Source organism: Microtus oregoni, unplaced genomic scaffold (genome assembly GCF_018167655.1).
Source record: "Microtus oregoni isolate MIOR12 unplaced genomic scaffold, Mior012 000010F_ref0000083, whole genome shotgun sequence".
Taxonomy (NCBI): Eukaryota; Metazoa; Chordata; class Mammalia; order Rodentia; family Cricetidae; genus Microtus; species Microtus oregoni.
This window is the reverse complement of record NW_024543069.1, coordinates 4,903,068-4,925,696: the sequence shown is the minus strand read 5'-3', so window position 1 is coordinate 4,925,696 and position 22,629 is coordinate 4,903,068. Positions and strand designations below refer to the sequence as shown.

At 41.4% G+C, this 22,629-nt stretch overlaps 1 protein-coding gene across 2 annotated transcripts in view; it reads right to left on the bottom strand.

The window, feature by feature from the left end:
- The window catches only part of Glrb (glycine receptor beta), a 60,148-nt gene extending 38,160 nt beyond the window's left edge, over positions 1-21,988 (bottom strand). Inside the window, exons 1-2 of one of the 2 annotated variants that reach the window (XM_041659288.1) lie at positions 21,843-21,988; positions 20,378-20,528 (exon numbers count right to left, since the gene is read on the bottom strand). In XM_041659288.1, coding sequence (XP_041515222.1) covers positions 20,378-20,499 — 122 coding nt within the window. In that variant the 5' untranslated portion in view covers positions 20,500-20,528; positions 21,843-21,988. Of the gene's footprint in view, positions 1-20,377; positions 20,529-21,842 lie in introns of those variants that run through there. The other variant, XM_041659289.1, reaches the window with a different exon arrangement.
- Positions 21,989-22,629: the final 641 nt, after the last annotated feature.

Here is a 22,629-nt window from a genome sequence, read left to right as displayed (position 1 = left end):
GAAGAGAATGGGCCAGGCAGTGTTTGGAGGAATACAGTGTCCGTGTAATTATTTCGGGGCATAAGCTAGCCATGTGGGCGGCCGGGTGTGGGGGACGCAGCCCTGCCGCCCCATACTACTACAGTTTGCCCCGCAGCCCTTATTACTTCATATGGCGCCCACGTGGACAACTGCTTCCACATAAAGCCTGAGACAGCTTGGGAAGTAATTCTAGAACAAAATGAAAGCATTGTGCCTGGTTTCTTGGTAGCAGCAATTTCTCAGTTCTACTCTGCTTGCTCGAGGCAAGCAAGCGCCTCATCAAAGAGAGGCTTCCTGACTCAGCTTTAGCTGCAAAACCTGCAGCTCATTAAGAGGTCCTGCCACGAAACACTTAAATGGTGTTGACGAAAAGCTGAATGCATGCTTTTCGGTTTTCAGCCGTAGCAGGAAAAAAGCTGCGCCGTTTAAAAATGCCGGCTTTCTGAGCCATCCTGCCAGGGCAAACTCTGACTGTTTGAGGCAGGAGGGCCGGCTACCGAGAGAGGACTTAAGTGTTGTCTGTTGTAGCTCACTTGCTGGCAGGGACCTTGAAATGCCATACAGTAAACATGGCTACAGCCTGTATATCCGCCATGAGGCGGGAAAGCTAAGGAATGGACTGGATCTAGCTGGCAAAGCCACGCCTTTAATCCTACCCATATTGCTCAGTAATTTAAAGGCTCGTGTGGTCAGAAAAAGAGAGATATACAGTAAAGAGAGATTCAAAGACGAAGAAAATTTCTGAATGCTTTACAGTGTGTTAAAAATATATGCAGACTAAAAGTTGAAGTTTTTAAAGTAAAAAACAAAAAAAGGAAGAGATTGTTGTGTGTGGTAGCACATGCCTTTAATCCCAGTGCCTAGAAGACAGAGACAAACAGATCTCTGTGAGTTCAAGGTGTAGCAGTGTACACCTTTAATCCCGAATGCCTGGGAGGCAGAGACAGGGGGATCTCTGAGAGTTCAAAGACAGCCTGGTTTACAGAGTTACTTCAGGTCAAAGATACAGAGAACCTGTCTCAAAAAGCAAAGAGTTAAAAGTAAAAATAAACAAAATAGAGGTTAAAACAAAGCTGCACAATGATGGAAAATACACAGAGAATTTTGACACTGTATGCTATTATGCTCTCTTTAAATTATTTAAATGCTGAGGAAGGAGCAACAGATGCTAAAAGATATTTGTTTATAAATGCTGCTGAACTAATCCAACATAAATATCTTGAATTTGGATCTAAGGATATGATACTTTGGAAAAGAGTTTCTTATTTTGTTTTCACAGAGGATGAGATGCTGTTCATTTCTTCTATTCCGATTTGGTATGATGGACCACGTCCTCCTGAATGGTTCCTGTGCACGCCTTCAAAAAATTGCTTCGCTCAACTGCCAACTGAGATGAAACTAGCACACAGGTTATACCATGAAAGACCTAATTAACGACGCCCCCATTCAGCAGGAAGCAGTTTGGAGAGAAAAAACTGCGCCCATGTTCCCAAATATGGTTTATAAACGTCCTTTTACATTTAAAGGGGGATATGATATAGATATGAATAATTTACATTAGTATAGATTTTGCTTTAGTGATAGAGATTTAAGGTCAATTTTGTTATATGTATAAGTGTTTCTGATTTTGATTAAGGTATTGTGATTGTGTAGTTCATTTAAATATGTAATGTATAATTAAGAAATATAGGTTGTTAATGGATAATCATTGTAGTCATGTTAGTTAGATTTTCTAGATATATAGAGATATATTTTAGATAGACATTCTTCATGTCTTTCAAAGATTACAGAATAGGACATTTAATGTTTTAATAACTGAGGACTTTTCATGACAATGAGACACTCTGCTCCTGGCAGCACCAATGTACTTCAAGAGGAAGATGGGCATCGAAGAGGCACCTTATGGAGTTTGATAGCCATTTGGGCAAGAAACTGCTCTTGCCTGGACTATTGCATAAACTGGACACAGAGAACCCGCAGAGAGAGGACTACTGAACTTGCCTAAGGTGAGATGATCTTTCGGGGTTCCTGATTCATGAAAGAGTCTGCGAGGCATTCTGCAGGACACAACAGATAGTGACTGAACTGACTTTGAATTTTCCTGCTTTATGGAAATGTCTGCTGGATACCATGGGCCTGAAGGCTGAAGATGGATGCCCCAACGGTACAAAAGAACTTTGGGTGACTGTCCAGGCAGCGAGATGTCTTTGTCATTTCTAGAGTTTGAAGTTTCTTAGTTCTTGTTTACTTAGGTAATATATCTTTCTGGAGTCTTTGATGGAGTTAAGAATAGTTAGTTATAGTTATAGTTTTCTTTAGTTATGATAAAGATTATTGTAACTTTTACTTGATAACTGTTTTGTTATATGTAATTTTGCTATGTTAAAGCCTTTTTTTTTTTTGTTTAAACCGAAAAAGGGGAAATGATGGAGGAAGGTCATTGGCTAATAAAGGAACTGCCCTGGCCCATTTTATTGGTTAGAGGATAGGTGGGAGGAGTAAACAGAACAAAATGCTGGGAGGAAGAGGAAGTGAGCTCAGAGACTCCACAGCTCTCTCGGGAGCAGACGCCTCAGAGAGAGACGCCATGCCCCGCTCCCAGGATGAAGCTCCAACCCAGGATGGACTAGGCTGGAATCTCCCCGGTAAGCACACCTTGGGGTGCTACATACAGATGATTAGAGGTGGGCTAAATTAATATGTGAGAATTAGCCTAGAAGAGAATGGGCCAGGCAGTGTTTGGAGGAATACAGTGTCCGTGTAATTATTTCGGGGCATAAGCTAGCCATGTGGGCGGCCGGGTGTGGGGGACGCAGCCCTGCCGCCCCATACTACTACAGTTTGCCCCGCAGCCCTTATTACTTCAAGCCCCATCTATGCTATATACAGTAGTCAAGTTCCAAGATCCAGCCAGGTAATTTTCAACCGAAGAATAAAGACAGTGTGTATATAATATACACATATGTACATGTGCATAATATCTATAAGATGTACAGGTGTTATAATATTATGCACCTAAAAGGAGAGAAAGAATTCCTATCCCCTCAAGCAATTCTGATTGAACTGGAGATCACTGTGTTAAATGAAATGTGCCGGGTATTTAAAGTCCAGTAGCACATTATCTCACTCCTTCACAAAACCTGAACTGCAGCTCCTAGAGAAGTAAGCAGTTTAGTAGTGGGCACTGAAACCCGAGAGGGGCTCAGTGGAGCTGGGCAAAGGAATAAAGCATGCCAAGATCCATCAAAACTCAGCTAGAGACGCTTAGTTCTCACTCTCTACAGAGCAACACTGCCCTTACTGCAGAAAAGAAGAAGAGAAGCTCCCAAGACAGAAACACGATGGAGGGCTGACTCATGTTATGGCTGGTTACCCATCGCACGCATTCATCATGTTGCTCTGATACTTATGAAGCTACAAATACTATCTCAGAAGAACAGACCCAGAGAAGAATTGATCTAAATGAGTCCTTCCGCTCTTCAAATGACAGTGTTCAGAAAGTAACAAGGTTGTCCTGGACAGGAGGCTCAGAGCAGAAGGCACGAAGACCTGAAATCACCAGAACCCACATAAAGCCAGGTGCAAACGCACTGAAATATCAGAATTCCCAGGAAGTGGGACTCGTACATATCTAAATGTACCACAATTTTCTGCATGCTTTGCTGATTACCATAACTAGGCTTTGAAATACTGAAAGGATTAATCGGACAAATTTTGGCTCCAAACCGCACAATCCATCAAAACCTGAAATGGGAGAGACGGCACTGGCTGTTCTTCCAGATCACTCAGGTTTAGTTCCCAAAATCGACCCTGTGGCTCACAGTCGTTTGTACCTCCAGTTCCAGGGGATCAGATGCCCTCTGTGGGCTCCTGCATTGACACTGTGCACATACATACACACAGAGAAGATGCATACACATAAAACACATGTAAATTGATCTCTGAATGTAGAGTCACTAATTATATAATTTGCAAGCTCATATTTGTAATATACATGTAATGTGTATTATACAGAAAAAAATAACAAGAATGTCACTGTTCAATTCTCCTACTAGGTAATACATGCTTATTGTTTCTTTTTAAATTGCATGTGGTTACCTATTGTGCTTTATAGTATGCATACCATTCTGAGATTTCCTAATTGTACCTCACAGGCAAGATTGCTCTCTATTCTGATGGAAAAAATAAAGAAGCCCAGGATGGTGACAGCTTGCCATCCCAGCACTTGAGAGTAAGAGGTAAGATAATGGTGAGCTCAGCCCAGCCTAGGCTCTTAGCTGCGCTGTCTTAAAACCCAAAACAATGAAAGCAAGCATATTGGTTGCTGGAGTAATTCACATTGGCCTCTGGCCTTCTTGCTAGCTGATGCTACTGTGTTTCAGCAGTTTGACCCCCGATTTTTCTTTATTGTATATTTCCATATTTCTGTAATATGAGACCCTTTGTACCTTTTAAATTATTGTTACCAAAAATTAATAAACTGAAGTCTTGCGTGGCCAAAAAAAAAAGGGGGGGGGGAAGGACTGCGTGCTTCAAAGGCTCTCATTCTGCACCCTGCCCATCTCTGTCTAGGGGAGGGGAGGCTCTCATTCTGCACCCTGCCCATCTCTGTCTAGGGGAGAGAATGAAGGACGGAAGAGGAGAACACAGGAGAAGGGAGGGATAGAGAGGAGAGGGGAGGACCAGGAAGGAGAAACAAAATAGAAAATCCCTCTAGAGCTGAACTCCCTATTTGGTCAAGCATGCCTGGCTGGCTGAACTGGGTGCCCGACTTACAGAGGATTTGGCCCACCTCTCTAGACACTTGCTATCTGCCTCTGAGAGTCTCTCTGTAGGCAGAGAAGATAACTGCAGAAAACCAGTTCACAAAAGAACTGTCCGTGGAAAGAACTGCGGCCACATAAATACAGCGCCTAGATCAGTCGCGGTGCTGTAGGACAGACAACTCCCAGGAGCCCATTTTATGTCATGGGGAAAGGGAAAGAGAGCAACAACTGTTTGGAAAACGACAGACATTCACAATCTACTCCCAACTACAAGAAAGTCTTGGCCATGTGATTTACTTGAGGAAATATGCAGCGTGTTTCCCTTCTTATATAAATACATCATGATATATATGCACAAATCTTCTTTCCCCCAAATCCCCACTCTAATTCCACTATTCTCTAAAAATTGATGGGACTGAGTTTTGAAAGGAAATATTTTCCTTGCCACTACAAGCCAATTTTTAAAAAGAACTAAAGCAGGGAAATTGAGAAATAAATAATTTAGACTTCAAAGCACTTTGAGAGAGTCACTCCAAGGATAGATGAAGGGGCTTTTGTTCCTCATCAGGAACCCAGTAGAGAAGCTCAAGGCCACCCCTATCACCTAACCTGGTTCTGTTACCATGGCTTTGTCACTTTCCCTTATGCAAGATGCTACGTGCAAATAATTTGTTATCAGAGACAAGAAAAGGATTTCTTTTGAATTACTGCCTTCGTTATACCCCTGCAGGTTTATGGAAACAAGGATGTACCAACCCCATTATGGGGCCGGGAAGCAAATACAGATGTTATCCTGAATACTGAATCCCCTATCCCTCTTCAGTACAGAAGAAGAAAGACTGCCCTTTCTGTCTCTATGAATTATTGCTTAGAAACCAGTCACTTGAGATTGAATAAACTAAAATCCACAGGCCTCCTTTCAAAGAAACGCTACTGCTCTACTCTGTGTCCTAACTAGCTCTGTGTCATAGTACTCTCCTGGACAGAATCTCCAGCAGCTTTTCCAATATTTTCAGTACCTTCAAAAAATGAAAACTGCCTTCAGCCACTGTCCTACCACTCAAAATTGTCATGGCGTATGGAACCCATCTAGTACTGGTAGCAAAAGTAGATGCTTTGTGGAAAAGCCCAAACTTCCTGCTTCCCCAGAGGAAGCGAAGAGCATTGATCTTGCCCTGGCCAGGTTTGCCGGCCTCTGACTTTCTAATGTACACTTTCTTTGTGGATTTCTCAGATCCCCTCTTTGAAGATTCTGTCTGCTTGTTTGTTTGTTTGATGTTTTCTTGTGTGCAAGATTCCACTGTGCAGCCCAGGCTGACCTCAAGCTCAGAGCAATTTTTCTGCATCAGCTTCCAAGGAAGGGTCTGACTGTTCTCCAGCTTCAGCTCCCACTTGCCCCCAGCCCACAAGTCACATGGGCACTGTGGGACTCTAGCCCCCTCCTAGGTTCTTCTCTATACTCACCCTCTATGTTCTCTCCAGCTCTCTCTGCTCTCTTCTCCCTCCTATGAACCACATCTGAACAAGAGTAAATACTCGGTATTCCCCTTCGCATCAGAAATCCTCCCCAGTCCACAGAGTCCCTTTCTCTGTCCCATGGCCACAGGCTGCTTCTTGAGCTCTCATCATGCATGGGATAAATCCGGACTAGCTGAACATAGCGGACAACGAGGAATACTGAGAACTCAAGAACAATCGCAGTGGGTTTTTGATCCTACTGCACCTACTGGCTTTGTGGGAGCCTAGGCAGTTTGGATGCTCACCTTAGGAGACCTGGATAGAGGTGGGCGGTCCTTGGGCTTCCCACAGGTCAGGGAACCCTGATTGCTCTTCGAGCAGATGAGGGAGGGGGACTTGATCGGGGGAGGGGAAGGGAAATGGAAAGCGGTTGCGGGGAGGAGGCAGAAATCATCCTTAATAAATAAATAAATTTAAAAAAAAAAGAAGTCTTAGAAAAAAAAAACAATTGAAAGCAGTCTATCATGAGCCTCCAAAGCACCAGGGGGCGGCATAGTTCTTCCTCATGTCCCTCTCACAGGGTCAAAAGACAGCTCCATGGTCACCCGGTACTGAGGCAATGACACTCAGGGCTCCCGTGAACAATGTCTCCCCTAGTCTCCTCGGCCCTAACAAAGCCCAAACAGAAGACTCTGAGTGAAGGCCACCAAGCCAGGCTCCATTTCCTGTCGACTACGCTCACAGAAGAGACCCGACTCCTACCATTGCTATGCAGGGTCTGAGATTATTGCTTTGCTCCTGGTGGTTAGGGCTTTAGCCATAACTAACACACCCACATTTATTTTTTTTTGATACACTATTCATTAATTTGATAACTTTTAAGTGCCCTCCATGGAATTTCTAACAGAAAATACAAATGTTCCCTTATGTTAAATAACTTGTGTTACTATAAAGGTTTATATTTAATTAAAATGAAATATAAGTAATTACATTAATGTACTAATATATTCTTTTATTATAAACATAGTTGAATCTGAGTACTTTGTAAAGAAAAGAAGCTCATTTATCTTTTCTGTCTTGTGGTTCAAGAGCAGAATGCCAAACATGCCAAGAAACTGAGAGAAGTCACCAATGGAAGACAGACAGTCTTGCTTCTAGCAACTTGCTTGTTCTCAAAGCAAACTCTCTCAACAAAACTTGTCTTCCTACTTTCTAGAGGATACCAGGACCCAATCACCTTCTATCAAGCAACATCTCTTAAAATACCATCACCTCAAATCACCACACTGGTGACCACGCCTCAAGAACCTAAACTTCTGGGAAGGTGTGTCCAGGCACCAGCCACAAGTAAAGTGTTCCATAATATCAAATAACCAGCAAACATTCTTGAATGCTCTATCTTGGTAGAACATACCATGAGGACATGAAGATCGAGACAAATAAACAAAGTTGACAGACATTTTACAGCAAGAAGTTGAGAATGTTCATATGAATCAACATTTAAATAAGCAATACATATTAAAATTTAGTAACTTGTTAATTAAAGTTTTATCCAGATCAATATTTTAAACACAAATTGGTAATTCATATAGGAATTTCCAAAAGACTCCTTCTCTATCCAAATCTGTTCATCACCACTAGGAGTCAATGTGGGTATTCATCAATGTAAAGCCCACTAAAAAATGTATATATGAGTGTGTCTGTGTGAGTTGGTATGCAGCACATGGTACAGATGCCTACAGAGACCAGAAGAGAGCACTGGATTCCCTGGAATCAAAATAACAGGAAGTTATGGGTGCCCAACGTGGATGCTGAGAATCAAACCTGGATCTTTTGAAAGAGCAGCAAGTGAGCTTAACCACGGAGCCATTCCACCAGCCTACAGTAATTGGGTCTCACATAACAGATCATATGTCTGGGAGAAGGAATCTTGTAAACTGTATACTCAGCGAGTAACATTCTGTTATTCTTCTTAAACAGTCCACTGCACGTTAAGGTTCATGAATGACTTAAAGGAAACCCAGCAACTATAATAAACAACACCTACACAGCAATGATGAAGAATCCTGCTCCCATCTCCACATGAGATGCTCACTTATTTCATATGACCTATAACCCTGAGAAATTCATTAAGCCCTATTTTACAGATCTGGCCAGTGAAAGCACATAAGCCAAAACAGAAGTGGACTGTGTATCACTTGAGTTTCTCTCAGAACTAACTCAACCAGTTTTACCTGGAGCCTGTAATCATTAGCATTGTATCGTTAGTACTGAATTTTGTCAGGTTACAAGCTAGGGACTCTGAAGAATATGTGACTTTTGATTGAAAGTCGTAAGATAAGAAGGGATGAGGCAAGTTAAGGGAAAGAAGCAGGGCATATTTCAGGAAGAAGGTATAGAATACTCCACAGTAAAGTGGACGCTGAGTAGTAGATCCCAACCAAAGATGATGGCAAAGCTGGAAGAAGGAAAGGCTGGCCAGAACAGAAACCTGAACAGCTGTGTCTATTCCAAACCTCACAGATGCCTGCACACTACAAGAACAGTTCCCAGAGCCTGGCTCGACTCTGCAAATTAGCCACACCACAGTCAAAACTGTTTTCATAAAGCCAGTAACACATCATTTACTTTGCTAAATATTGACAATTGTGCTAGCAGAGGTAAAGCAAGGGTAGATAAAACCGCTAGTGCATTAGCAGAAATTAAGAAGACATTTAATTGTAATGCCAATGAATTCTTCACCACCACAAACTAGCAAAACCTAAGACCTCCACGCACCATAACATAATCGCTTTGTTACCAAAACATAACAATACACATCACCAAATCATAGCGCTAAACATCAATACATAAACCCTGATGCCACCCACATAAAACCCTGCACACCACCAATATATAACACCACACACCACCACAACATGGCACACACTACTAATGCATAACACCACACACCACCAACACATAAAGCCCCACAACCAATACATAATGCCGCATATCATCACAACATACCATACACCATGCAAACAGATCACACACTACCAACATATACACCACACACCAAAGCATAATACCACATACCACCAATACATGAACCTACACAAATTATACACTATACGACAAACATTAGAAATAAAGCAAACATCAGCAACGTAACAGCAACTGAAGCCAGTTTTAAAGGTTCGTGCTTCAAAGTAATGTCTCTAAAGATACACAAAGAGGAATGTAACTTTACTGAATTTTAAAGCTTAAGTCAGCATTACCTAACATCATACCTGACAATACGGGCTCATCCTCAGTCCTGTTATTAGAACCCAAGTTTGACTTACTAACTAAATTAGATTCTTATTCTTCGTGGAAGATCATTCATTAATACCACATCAAAAAAACTATATTCCAGATGTGAATATTTCGACTTTTTCTTTAAGGAAAAGTAAATAAAAAGATCATAGAACTTTGTTCAAAAATGGCTGCATTTGTCACTAATGACAAAAAAAGTTTTCAAATATAAATCACAATCTTAGAAAAACCTTAGCTCCCATGAGTGCTTCCCAGTATTTATATATTTTATCCAGTAATGAAGAGAGTGACTCTAAGTAGAAGAGACTTTTGAATGCTGTGTAATGACATAATCCACTTCTGGAAAGTTTCCAAAGAAGGCAACTGAGTATCTTCTAGCTGTTCTGTGTGTTGTTATAAAATCGTTTGTGAACAAAAGAGTCCATTCAACGAGCATGCCAGACCAGTGGATTGTAATGAAACAGAACAAAATGTTCACTGATCTGATTCTAGGTTTCACATAAAAACTATCATTTATTAACTTTGGCACAACACTAAAGAACATCCGCAATTGGGAAACATAATTTAAGCGCTCTTCCCTTTCCCAACATCATGTCTGCACGTGGTCATTCCTTTTTCACATACCTCAGCCAAATTAATATACCATTGTGAACCTAATGCAAATTCTTTGTTTGTCGGTTGTACTAGGGATTAAAACCAGGTCCTCATATAAATATTGTGTGACTGAGTTTTGCCCAGTGCATTTAAAGTCTGGTACAGTAGAAAATGGAAAAATGAATGTCTGAATGACACAAAATAAATACACCTAGAGATAAAGATGTAGACGCAACCATTCCTAACACATACACAACCAGCAACTGCCATGGATAAAGATTTGATGAATAAGAAGCTTGTAATAACCAAGAATGACTATCAAAAAAAGTCAATGGTTAAGGACTCGCTGAAAGCAGCTTATGAGTTCTAGTGTCAGAAGGGTAGAGGAAAAGGGTAGGGGACAAAGACTCAGAAGTTGGAGATTCTAGAAGCTAATGATGAAGTAAGTGGACTCAGGGGTGTGCTGGGGTGTAGAGAACAGCCCATGGTTCTTACCAAGTAATAATGGTATCAAGGAAGTGACTAGATTTCTTTGAGAGGAAGTAAGTAATATCTGAGTCAAAAAGTAAAGTAGAGCTACAACTGCACATTATCAAACAAATGACCAGGGGAGGAGGTTGCTTCTTAAGATACTATATGCCTTTGGAAAATAAGGAATCCAACCAAGGAAGAACCAGCCAAGTGAAGCTCAGAACACAGGTCATTTTAGTTCAGGAAATACACCAGTTAATAGATGGAAATGTTAATGAAATATAAATATACTCCATATTTTTTCAGACAGTAGCTCCTTCAGTATGTTGTTAAATCCATAATACAAGAAATAAGAGATAAATAAGATGAAGGGAGAGCAGTTTCCAGAGTGAAGAAGGAATAGACATCGGGAGGGTCTACCAAAGAGCTTAATTCCTTTCCTCTATATCAATAATTAAAGTGCCATGCTGGAATTGAACCGGGTGGGAGGAAAGGCTGTGTGCTGGAGAAGACGAGAAAGAGAAAGAGACGGCTGATGAAGAGAAGCGGAGGACCTCAGGACCACACAGGGCATCGCAAAGCACACCAAGAGATAAGAAACAAATCAGCACAGGCCAAGTCATCAAAGAAGCTTCAACAAACAGCTGATGATATTTTAATTGTTATCCAACATGTTCTATTGGAAATTTATTATTTAGCTCGTTGTTATTCAAAGGAGAGCTCTATGAACTTTCATTTCATATATACATTATTTCACAGAGGGACCATGTGTATGTACATAAACTTAGATTACTCGCCCTCTGAATTGTGAGTGTAAATTTCCATGAAATATAGCTAGTCAGGAGCTAGCATAACAACAAAAGACACTTGTACAAACACACCCAATTCCTTGCCACATTAAAGAAATTATTTACCTTCAAAAGAAGAAAAGAGGTCACATTTCTGAAAGTCGATTCCCTTAATTTGTGAAAGTATGAGAAACTGGTAACATAAATAATTCAGCTCCCGCATGCATTACTCTCCTTCGAAATATTTGTATTATGATAAGACAAATCTAAAACTGGATCCATTTAGTACTAACTTGCTTTAGAAAATGAATTTTGTGTAGGCTTTTTTTTTCTTTTCCTTTTTTTGGCTTCATTATATCAAAGCTAATAAACAAAAACAATTTAAACAAAAAAAAAACTAACCCTGAAAAGAAGGTTACAAACCAATTATAAAGCATAATATCATAAAAGATCAACTTGCCTCAAGTGAATAGCTGTGTGTGCATGACTGAATTAAATCAAAATTCTTCACTGTACACATGGGAAAACTGAAGCCCAATTCTATGGACTTAGTGTTCTTCAGCATGTGCAATCATGTTCTTCTTGCTATGTCTTGCCTGTCATTTGTGAGGAGATGCGCAAAGAGAATTCACCTTACCAATATCACTTCTAAATGCACAGTCATTAAATCTTGGATGTGTAAAAAGAATAACGGTGTATTCATTGGATTCTACTGCACTTTCAGGCATAATTGGAGCTCTTAAGCACAAAGCTTTGGAACAGCCATGTTCTAAAACCATATATGACCTCTTAATTATTTGCAACATAGACTGTTAACACACACATGATATAACTAAAAAGTAAATGACATCATCATATGAAGGATTCAATTTCGTCAACTATCGAAATATATGATGTGAAAGAAAAAGGATTCTGGGAGAGGAAGGAGTTCAACACCAGCTCTACACAGGCTTATGAAAATAAATGGAAATACTATTAGTGTCTAAGTGACACTTAATTTTGGTTGTACCTCTTCTGGTTCAAAATCACTGTGGTGACAAAACAAAACAAAACAAAAAAATCCTGCTTAAAAAAAAAAGTCCATTTTCTCTTTGGAGCCGTCTCCAGCATCCTTTAATCTATGTATCTCTTCTGCATTTCTCTCCTCAGTCTTGGCTTTGTAATTTGGCTTATCCAAAAGAGGCTAATCTATTTTATAATACAGGACCTTACTTAGAAGTTATTTATTCGTCTATTCATCAAAGAAAACAAACTAAAATAAAATGCATCCAACAATACACAACAATTTAGGACCACGGAAGTGCCAGTTGGGACCCTCTGAACAGGCTTCCATATTACAGGAGAGATGAAAATGACGGCAGCAGGCACTGAGCACAGTACTACAGGTGAGCTAAGATCAGGAGACGAACACTGTTCCTCCTTCTAACTGTTGAACTTCAACCAGTTTCCCAGATGTTACCTAGTCCCACTTCTACAGAATGCTGTTAGTTCACAGAACTCATCCCCCACCGAAAAATGAAAATTCTGACTATATAAAACTCTGCCTAGTAGGACAAGGTAATATTTACTCAGCTAAATCCTGAAGAACTGGCAAAATCCGATTAAACAGAATGTTATGCTTCCAAATGTAGCAGTAGTAGTGGTAGTAGTAAGCAAGGAAAAGACAGGAATGGCGGTAGACCAAGCATGCTAAAACAAGATAGCACCTGCAACCAAAGTCAGGAAAATTAATTCAAGAGCTTCTTGCAATCTAGGGCTAAAGGAAATAAGCTAAACTTTTGGGCATGAACACTTGAGGGCTACTGAATATAAGACTGGAAAGTGGAAAATTAAAACAGTATGCTTTGTAAATGTGTAACAACCAGGCGACTAAAGGAGAAAATACCACAACAGCTCTTTTGACACTAGTAGAAAGAGCAGCTGCATCAAAAAGAAAGCTGAACACGATGATAGAGGGGATCACTCTAAGGGAAGATGTGGGTTCCATTTCAGTTTCATGCCTGACTAGCTGGAATAATGGGGACGCCAATTTTGAAAGGTGGAGAATTACTTGGAAAGACAAGATCGTTAATTCAAGTGATTGCAAAATAACAGTAGGCCATCAAAGAGAAATTGCAAAGTAGGTGGTATGAAAATACATAACCAAACACAAGGGGAAAAAATATCCTGTTCCAGGTATAGAGTGATGACAGCGTAGGCAATTATCTTTTTCAATCAGCTTCTCATCTTGGGCCAACATTTTCATCCTGAACATTTCTACAGGGAAGCAAGGAACTGGAACTAAGTAAAGATCCATCCAGTCTGCTAATGAAATCGAGATAAAAGAAACTACAGAGACTAATGAGGACCATATGAATTAGCCTAAAGATGACGGCTTTTGATTTTCCATATATCTCCCCCTCTCATCTGTATACACAACTGAAATGCATATATCCTAGCATTACAAGTTGAAAGAGACAAAAGTTCTCACAAAAGATATCAAGTGCATTTATATTTATACATATATTTTTAGCTTATGAACAAGTTTGTAGAAATAACCCTCATTCTTTTCCACTGTGTGCACAGAATAAAAATAAACGAGAATTACTTTGGTTGTAATTTTAACACTAGAGTTTTGAGGGCTTGAGAGCATGTATTGAGGAGATGGGTAAATGCAGGTGGACATGATTGCACACCCATACAAGTACTGCCTAAATCACTAAAGGCTCCTTGGGAAGCTCCTCAGAGAGAAGACAGTGTGAGTCAAAAAACAGAAGAAAGATTTTGTAGTGAACACTTAGATCAAAAATCTGAAAACAAAACGGAGTGTTCCACAAGATGGTGGCTGTCCTGCTCAGCGTCCTGATTGCAGAACTAGATAATGGCAGAAGTGAGCAACTGAGTGTACCCAGCAATGCCCTGGGCATGGGAAACCTATACCGATCATGAGGAGGTTTGAGAAGACAAGGAAAAGCTCAGAAGCTCCACTAAAATCCAGGCTCTAAGCATCTTAGTAGACGTTGGACTCCAAAAAAATCCACAATACACATGAGACATGTACTCTAGCAAAAAGGGTCCCTTACAGTGATCATGTCTCCCATCAGACTCTCTTGGTGACCACTAAGGGTAGAGCACCCTGACTGACCTAGGTAAGCGCAACTGGAGCCATGACTATTAGCATCCAGCGCTCTCAAGGAGCATAGTTCTCAAGAAGCGTCTGTGGCAGAGCCAGCACCCACTCACTGTCCTTTCCTGACCAGCGGACAGGGGCCTGATGGCTTGCTGCGCACTAGGCAATATGACTTTCAGCTCATTTTGCTGCCTCTCCCGGCTGTGAGTGAACTCTGCCTCCAGATACTGGTTATGTCGCATAGAGCTAGGTTGATTGTTAGATTTGTTTGCTGTGAATTGTCCCCCATTTTTAAAAGTATGAATAATAAATGATGCATTTGAAAAGCACACCAGATTGTCTGCCTTTCTGTGGCACACACATGAGGTTCAAGACGGTTCTCTGATGCACTTCAGAAGCACATTAGTTACACATACTATGAGCAGCTGCCACGTGTTTGAAATTCAGAGGCCTCGGCATAAGAATGTGCACCCGTCGCTCAGCAATGGCAAAATCAGTGGTGCACACCAGGACCGAGGCCTGGCAAGCTCAGGGCAAAGGAGATACTCTGTCTCCTACCAGCAAAAGCTGCGATGAACATCAATGCCCTTCTGTGTTTTTAAACTGTTTTCTTGTTGTTCTTGGAATTATTAAGTATATTTTTCTTCTTGATCCAGTTTCTACAATACACATGGGCATCTGACTATGGAAGTGTTGATGATTTCCATTTGTCATCCTGCAGGCACTTCCAGAGGCGTGGCAGACTGACTTATTCTTTCCTACTGGACTATGTCACAGAAGAGATTTGTCTGGTTTTAAAGGATATTTTAAAACAACAACAACAATAAAAAATGTGATTATGAGATTTCAGAGGGAAATTAGGGTTTTGTTTTTGTTTCGCTTGACTTGTTGGGTTTGGGGTTTTGAAACAGGGTCTCTGTATTTCTGACTGAACTGGAATCCTTTATGTAGATCTGGCTGGCTTTGAACTCACAGAGGTCCTCCAACCTCTCCCTCCCAAGTACTGGGATTAAAGGTGCGCATCACCAAACTTGGTTTAAAGGAAAATTTTGTTAATTAAGGTCTTCAGATTTTTATTACCAACTCAAGCAAAGCCATATGCATTTCATATACTAGAACTTTCCAAGTCAACCCACCCAGAGTAAAGTCTGATTTATCTAACTGGCCCGAGATAAAATTTAAATCTGTAGAATGAAGACTCCATTTCCTATTGCTATTAGATAATCAGATATAATGTTAGGGTTACAGAATTTTAAAAATCTTGCAAGTTGAAACGGCCTGAAACAACAACATATGGTCTACCTGGATATCCAATTTCAAATCCCTTAGCATAAGCCTGCCAAACAAGTCTTTCAGGCCAGAATAGCTCTAATGACAACAACCTCCCAACCCCTTCTCTAATCAATTATATCTCATTTGATCTCTAATACAGAGTTTTTACATGGGAGCCAAAATCTCACTCCCTACAATCGAATCATTAGCATGGCTTTTGGCTGATACCAAGTCATAAAGTATAGCTTCTTATTAACCTCACAAATTTTCAAACATTTGAAAGCAACCTTCAATTATCTCAGTTCCTTTAGCATTTCCTAGTATAAAAAGATCTTAATTGCTTCTATCATTTCTCTGTCCTGGAAATGTTGAGAACAGTGCAGAAATGCCCATAAGCTGTGCTTTAAACATCTTCAAAAATTGCTTTAATTATAGTGTCAAGTATAACTATATATATGTAAATATATATACACATATATACATTTATATCATGATGATAATGCCATCGAATATTTTCCCAGTAGTCTACTTAATCCATACACGCACAAATGAGGGGTGAACCAAATGGCAACTCATTTCCCTACCTCATTAGGTTTTGCCCATCACGTTGTTTTTTATTTTGTTGTTGGTATCACATAAATAAATGTGTTTATTATGACATTTTCTTACATGTGCATCATTGTGCTTCATTCACATTCACCCCAGTACACGTTCTTTTCAGCCCTCCCTACTCTTACTGTTTCCCGGCTTCTTGCAAGATAGGACCCTCTTCACCTGCCCTGCCATCCAAACATATACGATTCTGCAAATAATATCAATATGCAAATCTCTTCTTTCTGAGTCTCAGTCCCATAATTCAGGGTTTATACTTGCTACCAATTCTGTCTCACACTGAATTTCCCAATGTTACAAACTTCAGTTTGTATGAGTCTTTTTCTTTAAAGTTTCCTTCCAGTCACTGATAAAATCTTAAATATGATGAAGTCAAAATGCCACCACATTCAAGCATAAACTAGGGTAAAAATGTTCCAACCAGCAACCTAGTTGTGACTTCATCCAGTTGTTCATCTGCTGAGACCCTATCAACTGATGTAAAATCCAGACATAACAGAGCCAGTGAGAAGCAGACAAAGGCATTCGGCTTTCCCTGCACTCATTAAAGAAATTTTCATTTTGTACCAAGCATTCTAGTGTTCTCTTTTAATGAGTCAAGGAAGGCATTGTTCTTTCGTGAATTTACAAAGAGCTGGGCAAGCACACAGTTTAAATGATAATCTCCAGGGAATAATCACCACGGAAGTAGAGGGCTGTGTAGAGGGAAAAGATTGGGATGCCTCTCAACAGCATGGTACCAATTTAGCATACGCGAGGCCCTTAACTACTTCATTCACAGCATCACACACACACAGACACACACACACACACACACACACACACACACTTCTCAGAATAGGTCATGGTTTTAAGACTGGTGGACAGACTGAGGATCAATAGTGTATAAGCCATAGTTACTGCCATGAATTTGGAGCAAGAGCACCGAGGTAGAGGTAGAAGTTCACTGACACAGGGAGTGCACCGGGTGCTCTAACTATTGAGAAGAACACAGGCAGTGATGGGAAAGAGCAAGTGTGAATGAGAGTGACCCATGAGCGCTCTCTGTGGTCCAAGGACTGAGATGGAGAGGGCAGCGATAAAGATGTCAAATTCTAGCCATCAAGAGTCTTCGTGTAGAACCATGAAATGTCAGCCATATGTAGCAAGCCATGGGGTTCCCACAAGGTGTCTCAATATTGGAAAGACTTAATTACACCGGAGACCTGGAAAAGCTCTGGGGTCAGTGTGGCAAAGGAATGGTCAAGAAAAAAATAAATAAAAGCAAGAACTAAACAAAACGAGAAGTGGAAAGATTAGAACAAGATGGATGACAGATTTTAGGGAAAATAACTCAATATCTCTGGGAGTGAAAATAAAGACTCTCCAGACACAGGAGAGAAGAGCTGCTGGGCTTCCCAGTCTTGGTGACTGTTGAATTGGGGAAACTAAAAAAGGGTAGGTCAAGAGTAATCCTAGGATGGAAAAGGAGGTGTTGGGCCATTTGCCAGCAAAGGGGAACCATGTGAGGAAAAGTATGGAGGAGTTCTGAGCGCAAGTCCTAGCAGGTTGAGCTGAGATCTGTAACGTGATGCAGAGGGTACGACCCTCTACACAGCTCTGAACGAGAAATGAAGACCTAGGAAGTAACAGTGAGTGACTTTAGTTGTACACATGGGTTTGGGGGAAATCTCACAGGCAGAAGAGAATCACATTGCGATACCTCCCCAGCGCCTCTCCTGTATTTTAAAATGTATACTCTCAGAATGCGATTCTCAGTGGGAGAAACTCCTGCTCTAATGGGAAAACAGGACTATTTAATTCTCACTCACGACAAATAGGCTGCTAGGCACATATGCTCCCCTCGCTTATCAATGCCACTCTTCAAATAGTTAAATAAACCAGCTCACCAGGAAGAGTCTTACAACATTAAGACGTATTTATTTTCTATCCTCACCTTCTAAGATCCCTAACTCTAACTCTGCTGAGCAAAACACCTAACAAATTTACACAAAAGAAACAATTTAGATTTCTAAACTACAAATTGCTGAGTTAGATTATTTTACAGTGCACGACTATGGCTGAGATTCTGGTCTAAGTTTTTAGAGAACTTTCAATTAACGGACCAAACTCCAGCCAGAGAAATGACTCCTGAATTTCCTAAGCGCTTGTTCTTAACTCAGATTTTCTATTTATTTTACTTCAGCTTTGTCTGTTTTTTAAACGAGGTCTCGCTATGTAGACCAGAATGGCTTTGAACTCCCAATCCTCCTATCATCTGCTGGGATTATAGAATTGTATTCCTATGCCAAGAGATACTTATTTATAAGAAAAACATTCAGCCCAAAAATATAGAACTGTAATTTTCTAGGGCACGTTTCCTTGAAAAAATATATATATATATACACACACACACATATATATATAATTTATTGTTATGATCATGTGTGTGTGCACCTGTCACAGCATGCATGTAGATGAGGGGTACACCTTTGGAAATTGGTCCTCTCCTTCCACCCTAGGGTTCCAGAGAGCAAGCTCAGGTCCTTATGATCACACCTTCACCTGCTGAGTCATCATCCCTGCCCTACTTGCGCACAGGTGTGCTAGACATTTAACAGGATAACCATCAGCAAAAGTTAGTCTCAAAATTATAAAAATAAAATAAAAAATTGAAGGCTATGGCAGAAACTAGCAAAGATTAACTTTGCTAGTATTAACAGGGAATATTTAGAACTTGAAAATGCATCTTTCACATAAGGAGAAGAAGGCCCAACATTACCTACTCCCTCAAAGGTTAATCTCCTGATTAGGTACAAGAGTCATATCACGGAGGAATCCTGACGTCAGCAAGTGGAGGGTAAACCTAAGCCTGGCCCTTCATCACTCAGCAGATACCCAAGGGTACAGAGGCCAAGGAGAAGCATGCATATAACTCAAGGCTGTCCTTTATGTCTATCACCCCATAATTTGACCCTGGCATAATACTGTTAAATAAGTAGGATGTCAATGGTCAAATCAGGAGATGCCTCTTGACATGACGTGAAACTCAGTTAATGATAGATATTACTCTCCATGGCATGATTTCAGACTTTCTGTCTCTCACGTCTGTACAAGCATCAACTGCAATAGATCAAGTCGAAAGTCCTTGACTGGCGAAAATTTCTTCCTAAGACATTTGGTGTTTCTTACAAACATCTATAAAACTGCAATGGTTCACGATTCATCAGGTTATGATGCTGAAATAAAATGTCTGTGATCAATATGACATCTCAACCATCATAACTAAAAAACGGCCTATCACAGCCAAGTAATTACAAATGCTGCATTATTGCCTAAAAACACATTATAATATGTAGAAAACATTATAGAGCCATAGAAACCATTATATCTGATGGTTATTTTCAGCTTTTATTGGCCAGTAACATTAACCCTTCCCAGAAAAGATCCCTAGCTGATAAACCTTGACTTTGGAGAGCTTGTAGCTGGATTTTGTTTTTACAAGTCATTTTATATTTTATAACACACTTTTGGAGGGATACACTAAATCCCTTACAAATATTGAAAAAGAACTCTAATCTACCATGCAAATAAATTTGCTTCCATTGTGGTATACCAATACAAATGTAATAGATTTCGAGATCGTAGTTTATCTGTTTCTTTATGAATTTTCCTGTTAGGTTATTTTTAAATCTACTTTTTGTACTAGTGTTTTCTCAAAACATGGACTCTTAGTATCCAATTAAACTTGCATATCTGGCCTAAGAAAGCTATAATAACTTGTTTCACTTTAGTGAATGATATGTAAAGATGCATGAACAAAGCCGCCTTCACCACTAGGAAGGGACCCTCGGCGCTCCAAACCTCTGTCTGTGTTTTGCTATCAGAACACAATGGGTCACTGCTGGATGTGAAAAGTGTCAAGGTCGGGCATTTTAGTAGTCAGTCTGACTTTCTACAAACAGCAGCAACACGGCTCTGCAGAAGGATATAAGACTTGAGGAACGTACGACGGGCACAGATACTGCTTCTTTTTCCCCTTCCCCTTCTTGGATGATTTTTCTTTTGAACAAGCTTCTTCAACCCACAAGGACAGGAAAATAAAAAAGGAGATTGCCAAGGAAAGCCTCATCTTGAGAATGAAAGAGTCGGCAGCTCAATCTAGAAGAGAAAACAAGAAGACGTTCACACTACGAAGCATGCAGCAAGCCTGTGGCTTCTCTTTAAGGGGCATCCCCACGGCTACGCAGCAAGTAAATGTATTTGTATCTCAAACTCTACATCATGGAACGTGTAAGTTTCCTTTACATAGCAATAAACCCTTTTGAATATCACAGAAAAACTCACTTCAGACAAACATATGAAGAAAACAAGATTTCAATAAGATACAAACTGTACACTTTCTAACTCTGGGGTTATATGAAATTAAAGTTTGATATTAAATTAGAGAATATTCAAAAATAGGTTCAGACAGATACCTCTAAGGATGTTTAACACACTGTTTGGCTAATTCTCTCTGGCTAGTATATTTGATGTATTTTTTTTGATCTACATTGTGTAAATTTTTGAATGATTTTTTTTTCAAAAATAACCACAGTATTTAATTGAATGCATTAGGCAACTGATGGAGATAAAGGAAGATTAGCATGAAAGAGTTTCACACTTTACATCCATTGCTTTTACTGTATCATTAAACTACATGCTGCTTTTTACTCTGAAAATGTATGCACTACGGTAAGTTGGCTTGTTAGTTTTCCCATTGATGTGAGAACTCGGGTAACACTCCTCAACAAAAAGATTATTCTGGGTAATAGCGAGGAAACAAAACTGGAAGTGGGCTCAAACTCTACAGATAATCTTCCTACCTACATTTGAACATCACTGCCTGTGCCCAGAAGAGACTATTCCTGCCATACTCCAATAGGTAAAAAATTTATTGGTAGCCACATAGTTAAAACCACTTCTCCGGGCTTCATTTTCAGGCCATAAAACCCGAGACCCAAACACCCCGTTCCCATCCCACTCTTGTATCTGCATTGCCTATGTCCCTCCCAGATTTACCCGTTATTTATCCTCTACACCCTACCGCAGGCTCAAAGAGCAGATTATTAGATTCTTCATCCGCATCCACTACCACCCCCAGGGAAGAGTCCCAGCACCGCAGTAGGGCTGTCCCCCTCGGCTGGAGCCCCCTGCCCCCCCTGAGCGGTGCCGGCCACCACAGCCAGGCTCCTGTGCCCCTGTCCCCAACTCTAGGTGGCTTTCCTGAGCGGCCAATGCAGGGCCAGGGGATGCCTCTCCAATGAACCCCTGGGCCCTGGCCGCCGCGTGTCCCCATCCCGGGCCATGGGCCCGTGCCCCGCGGGCACTGGACTCTGCATCGTCCTCCGAGCCCGCCCTGGATCCTTGCTCGGGCCCCGCCGCAGTGCGCAGACCTGGAGCCCGCAGCGCGGGGACCTCGCCGCCAGGCCTTACCGTAGGCGCCCCGCAGCCCTCCGCCGAGGTGACGGCGGTGCTGGTGGCGGGGGCAGAGGCAGCTGCGTCCCCGCCGGTCCCTGCCGCCCGCGCCGCTGCCGCCGAGCCTGACGCGCCTGCTCCGCCCCCGAGCGTGCGCCGTGGCGCGCCGCGGACATCTGCGGGGACCGCGGGCGGAGGAGCGGGTCGCGGTCGGGAGGGACCAGACTCCGCACCGAGGGAAGGGCGGCAGGAAAGACACCTAGGTCCTTGGCGGGGCGCCGCGGGGCGGGTCAGAGGGAACCTCAGGGGCCCCAGGGTGAGACATTTGGGGGAAAAGGAGGCAAAGCCGGGTGGCAGGACTCAAGGGTCAGCATGTGTTAAAGCTACGTAAGGTGGGACAGCAGTTGGCCCTCCTGAACCAAACTGGACCGGGTTCCTGTGGTTTCATCGCCTGCCTCTTCTGCAGGCTGCTCCTTGTCAGAATGATAATTCCAATTTCGGAAGTGTGACCTTTCTATGCAGGCTTCATCTAGACAAAATCATGACAGCAGTATAGCGCTCAGGGAACCCCGCTGTTAACATGGGATGTTTAGTTTTGGTACTAAACTTCGCTTGCTTTCATTTCCACGGTTAGGAAGCAGCTTTGTGTGGGATGTAGACTCTTGGATGAAAGATAAGTAAGGTTTGTTTTGTGTGTGTGTGTGTGTGTGTGTGTGTGTGTGTGTGTGTGTGTGTGTTGAAACAGACTCTCCCTGTGTGGGCTGGCTTCAAACTCCCGATGGTCCAGCGTTTGTCAGGCTGCTGC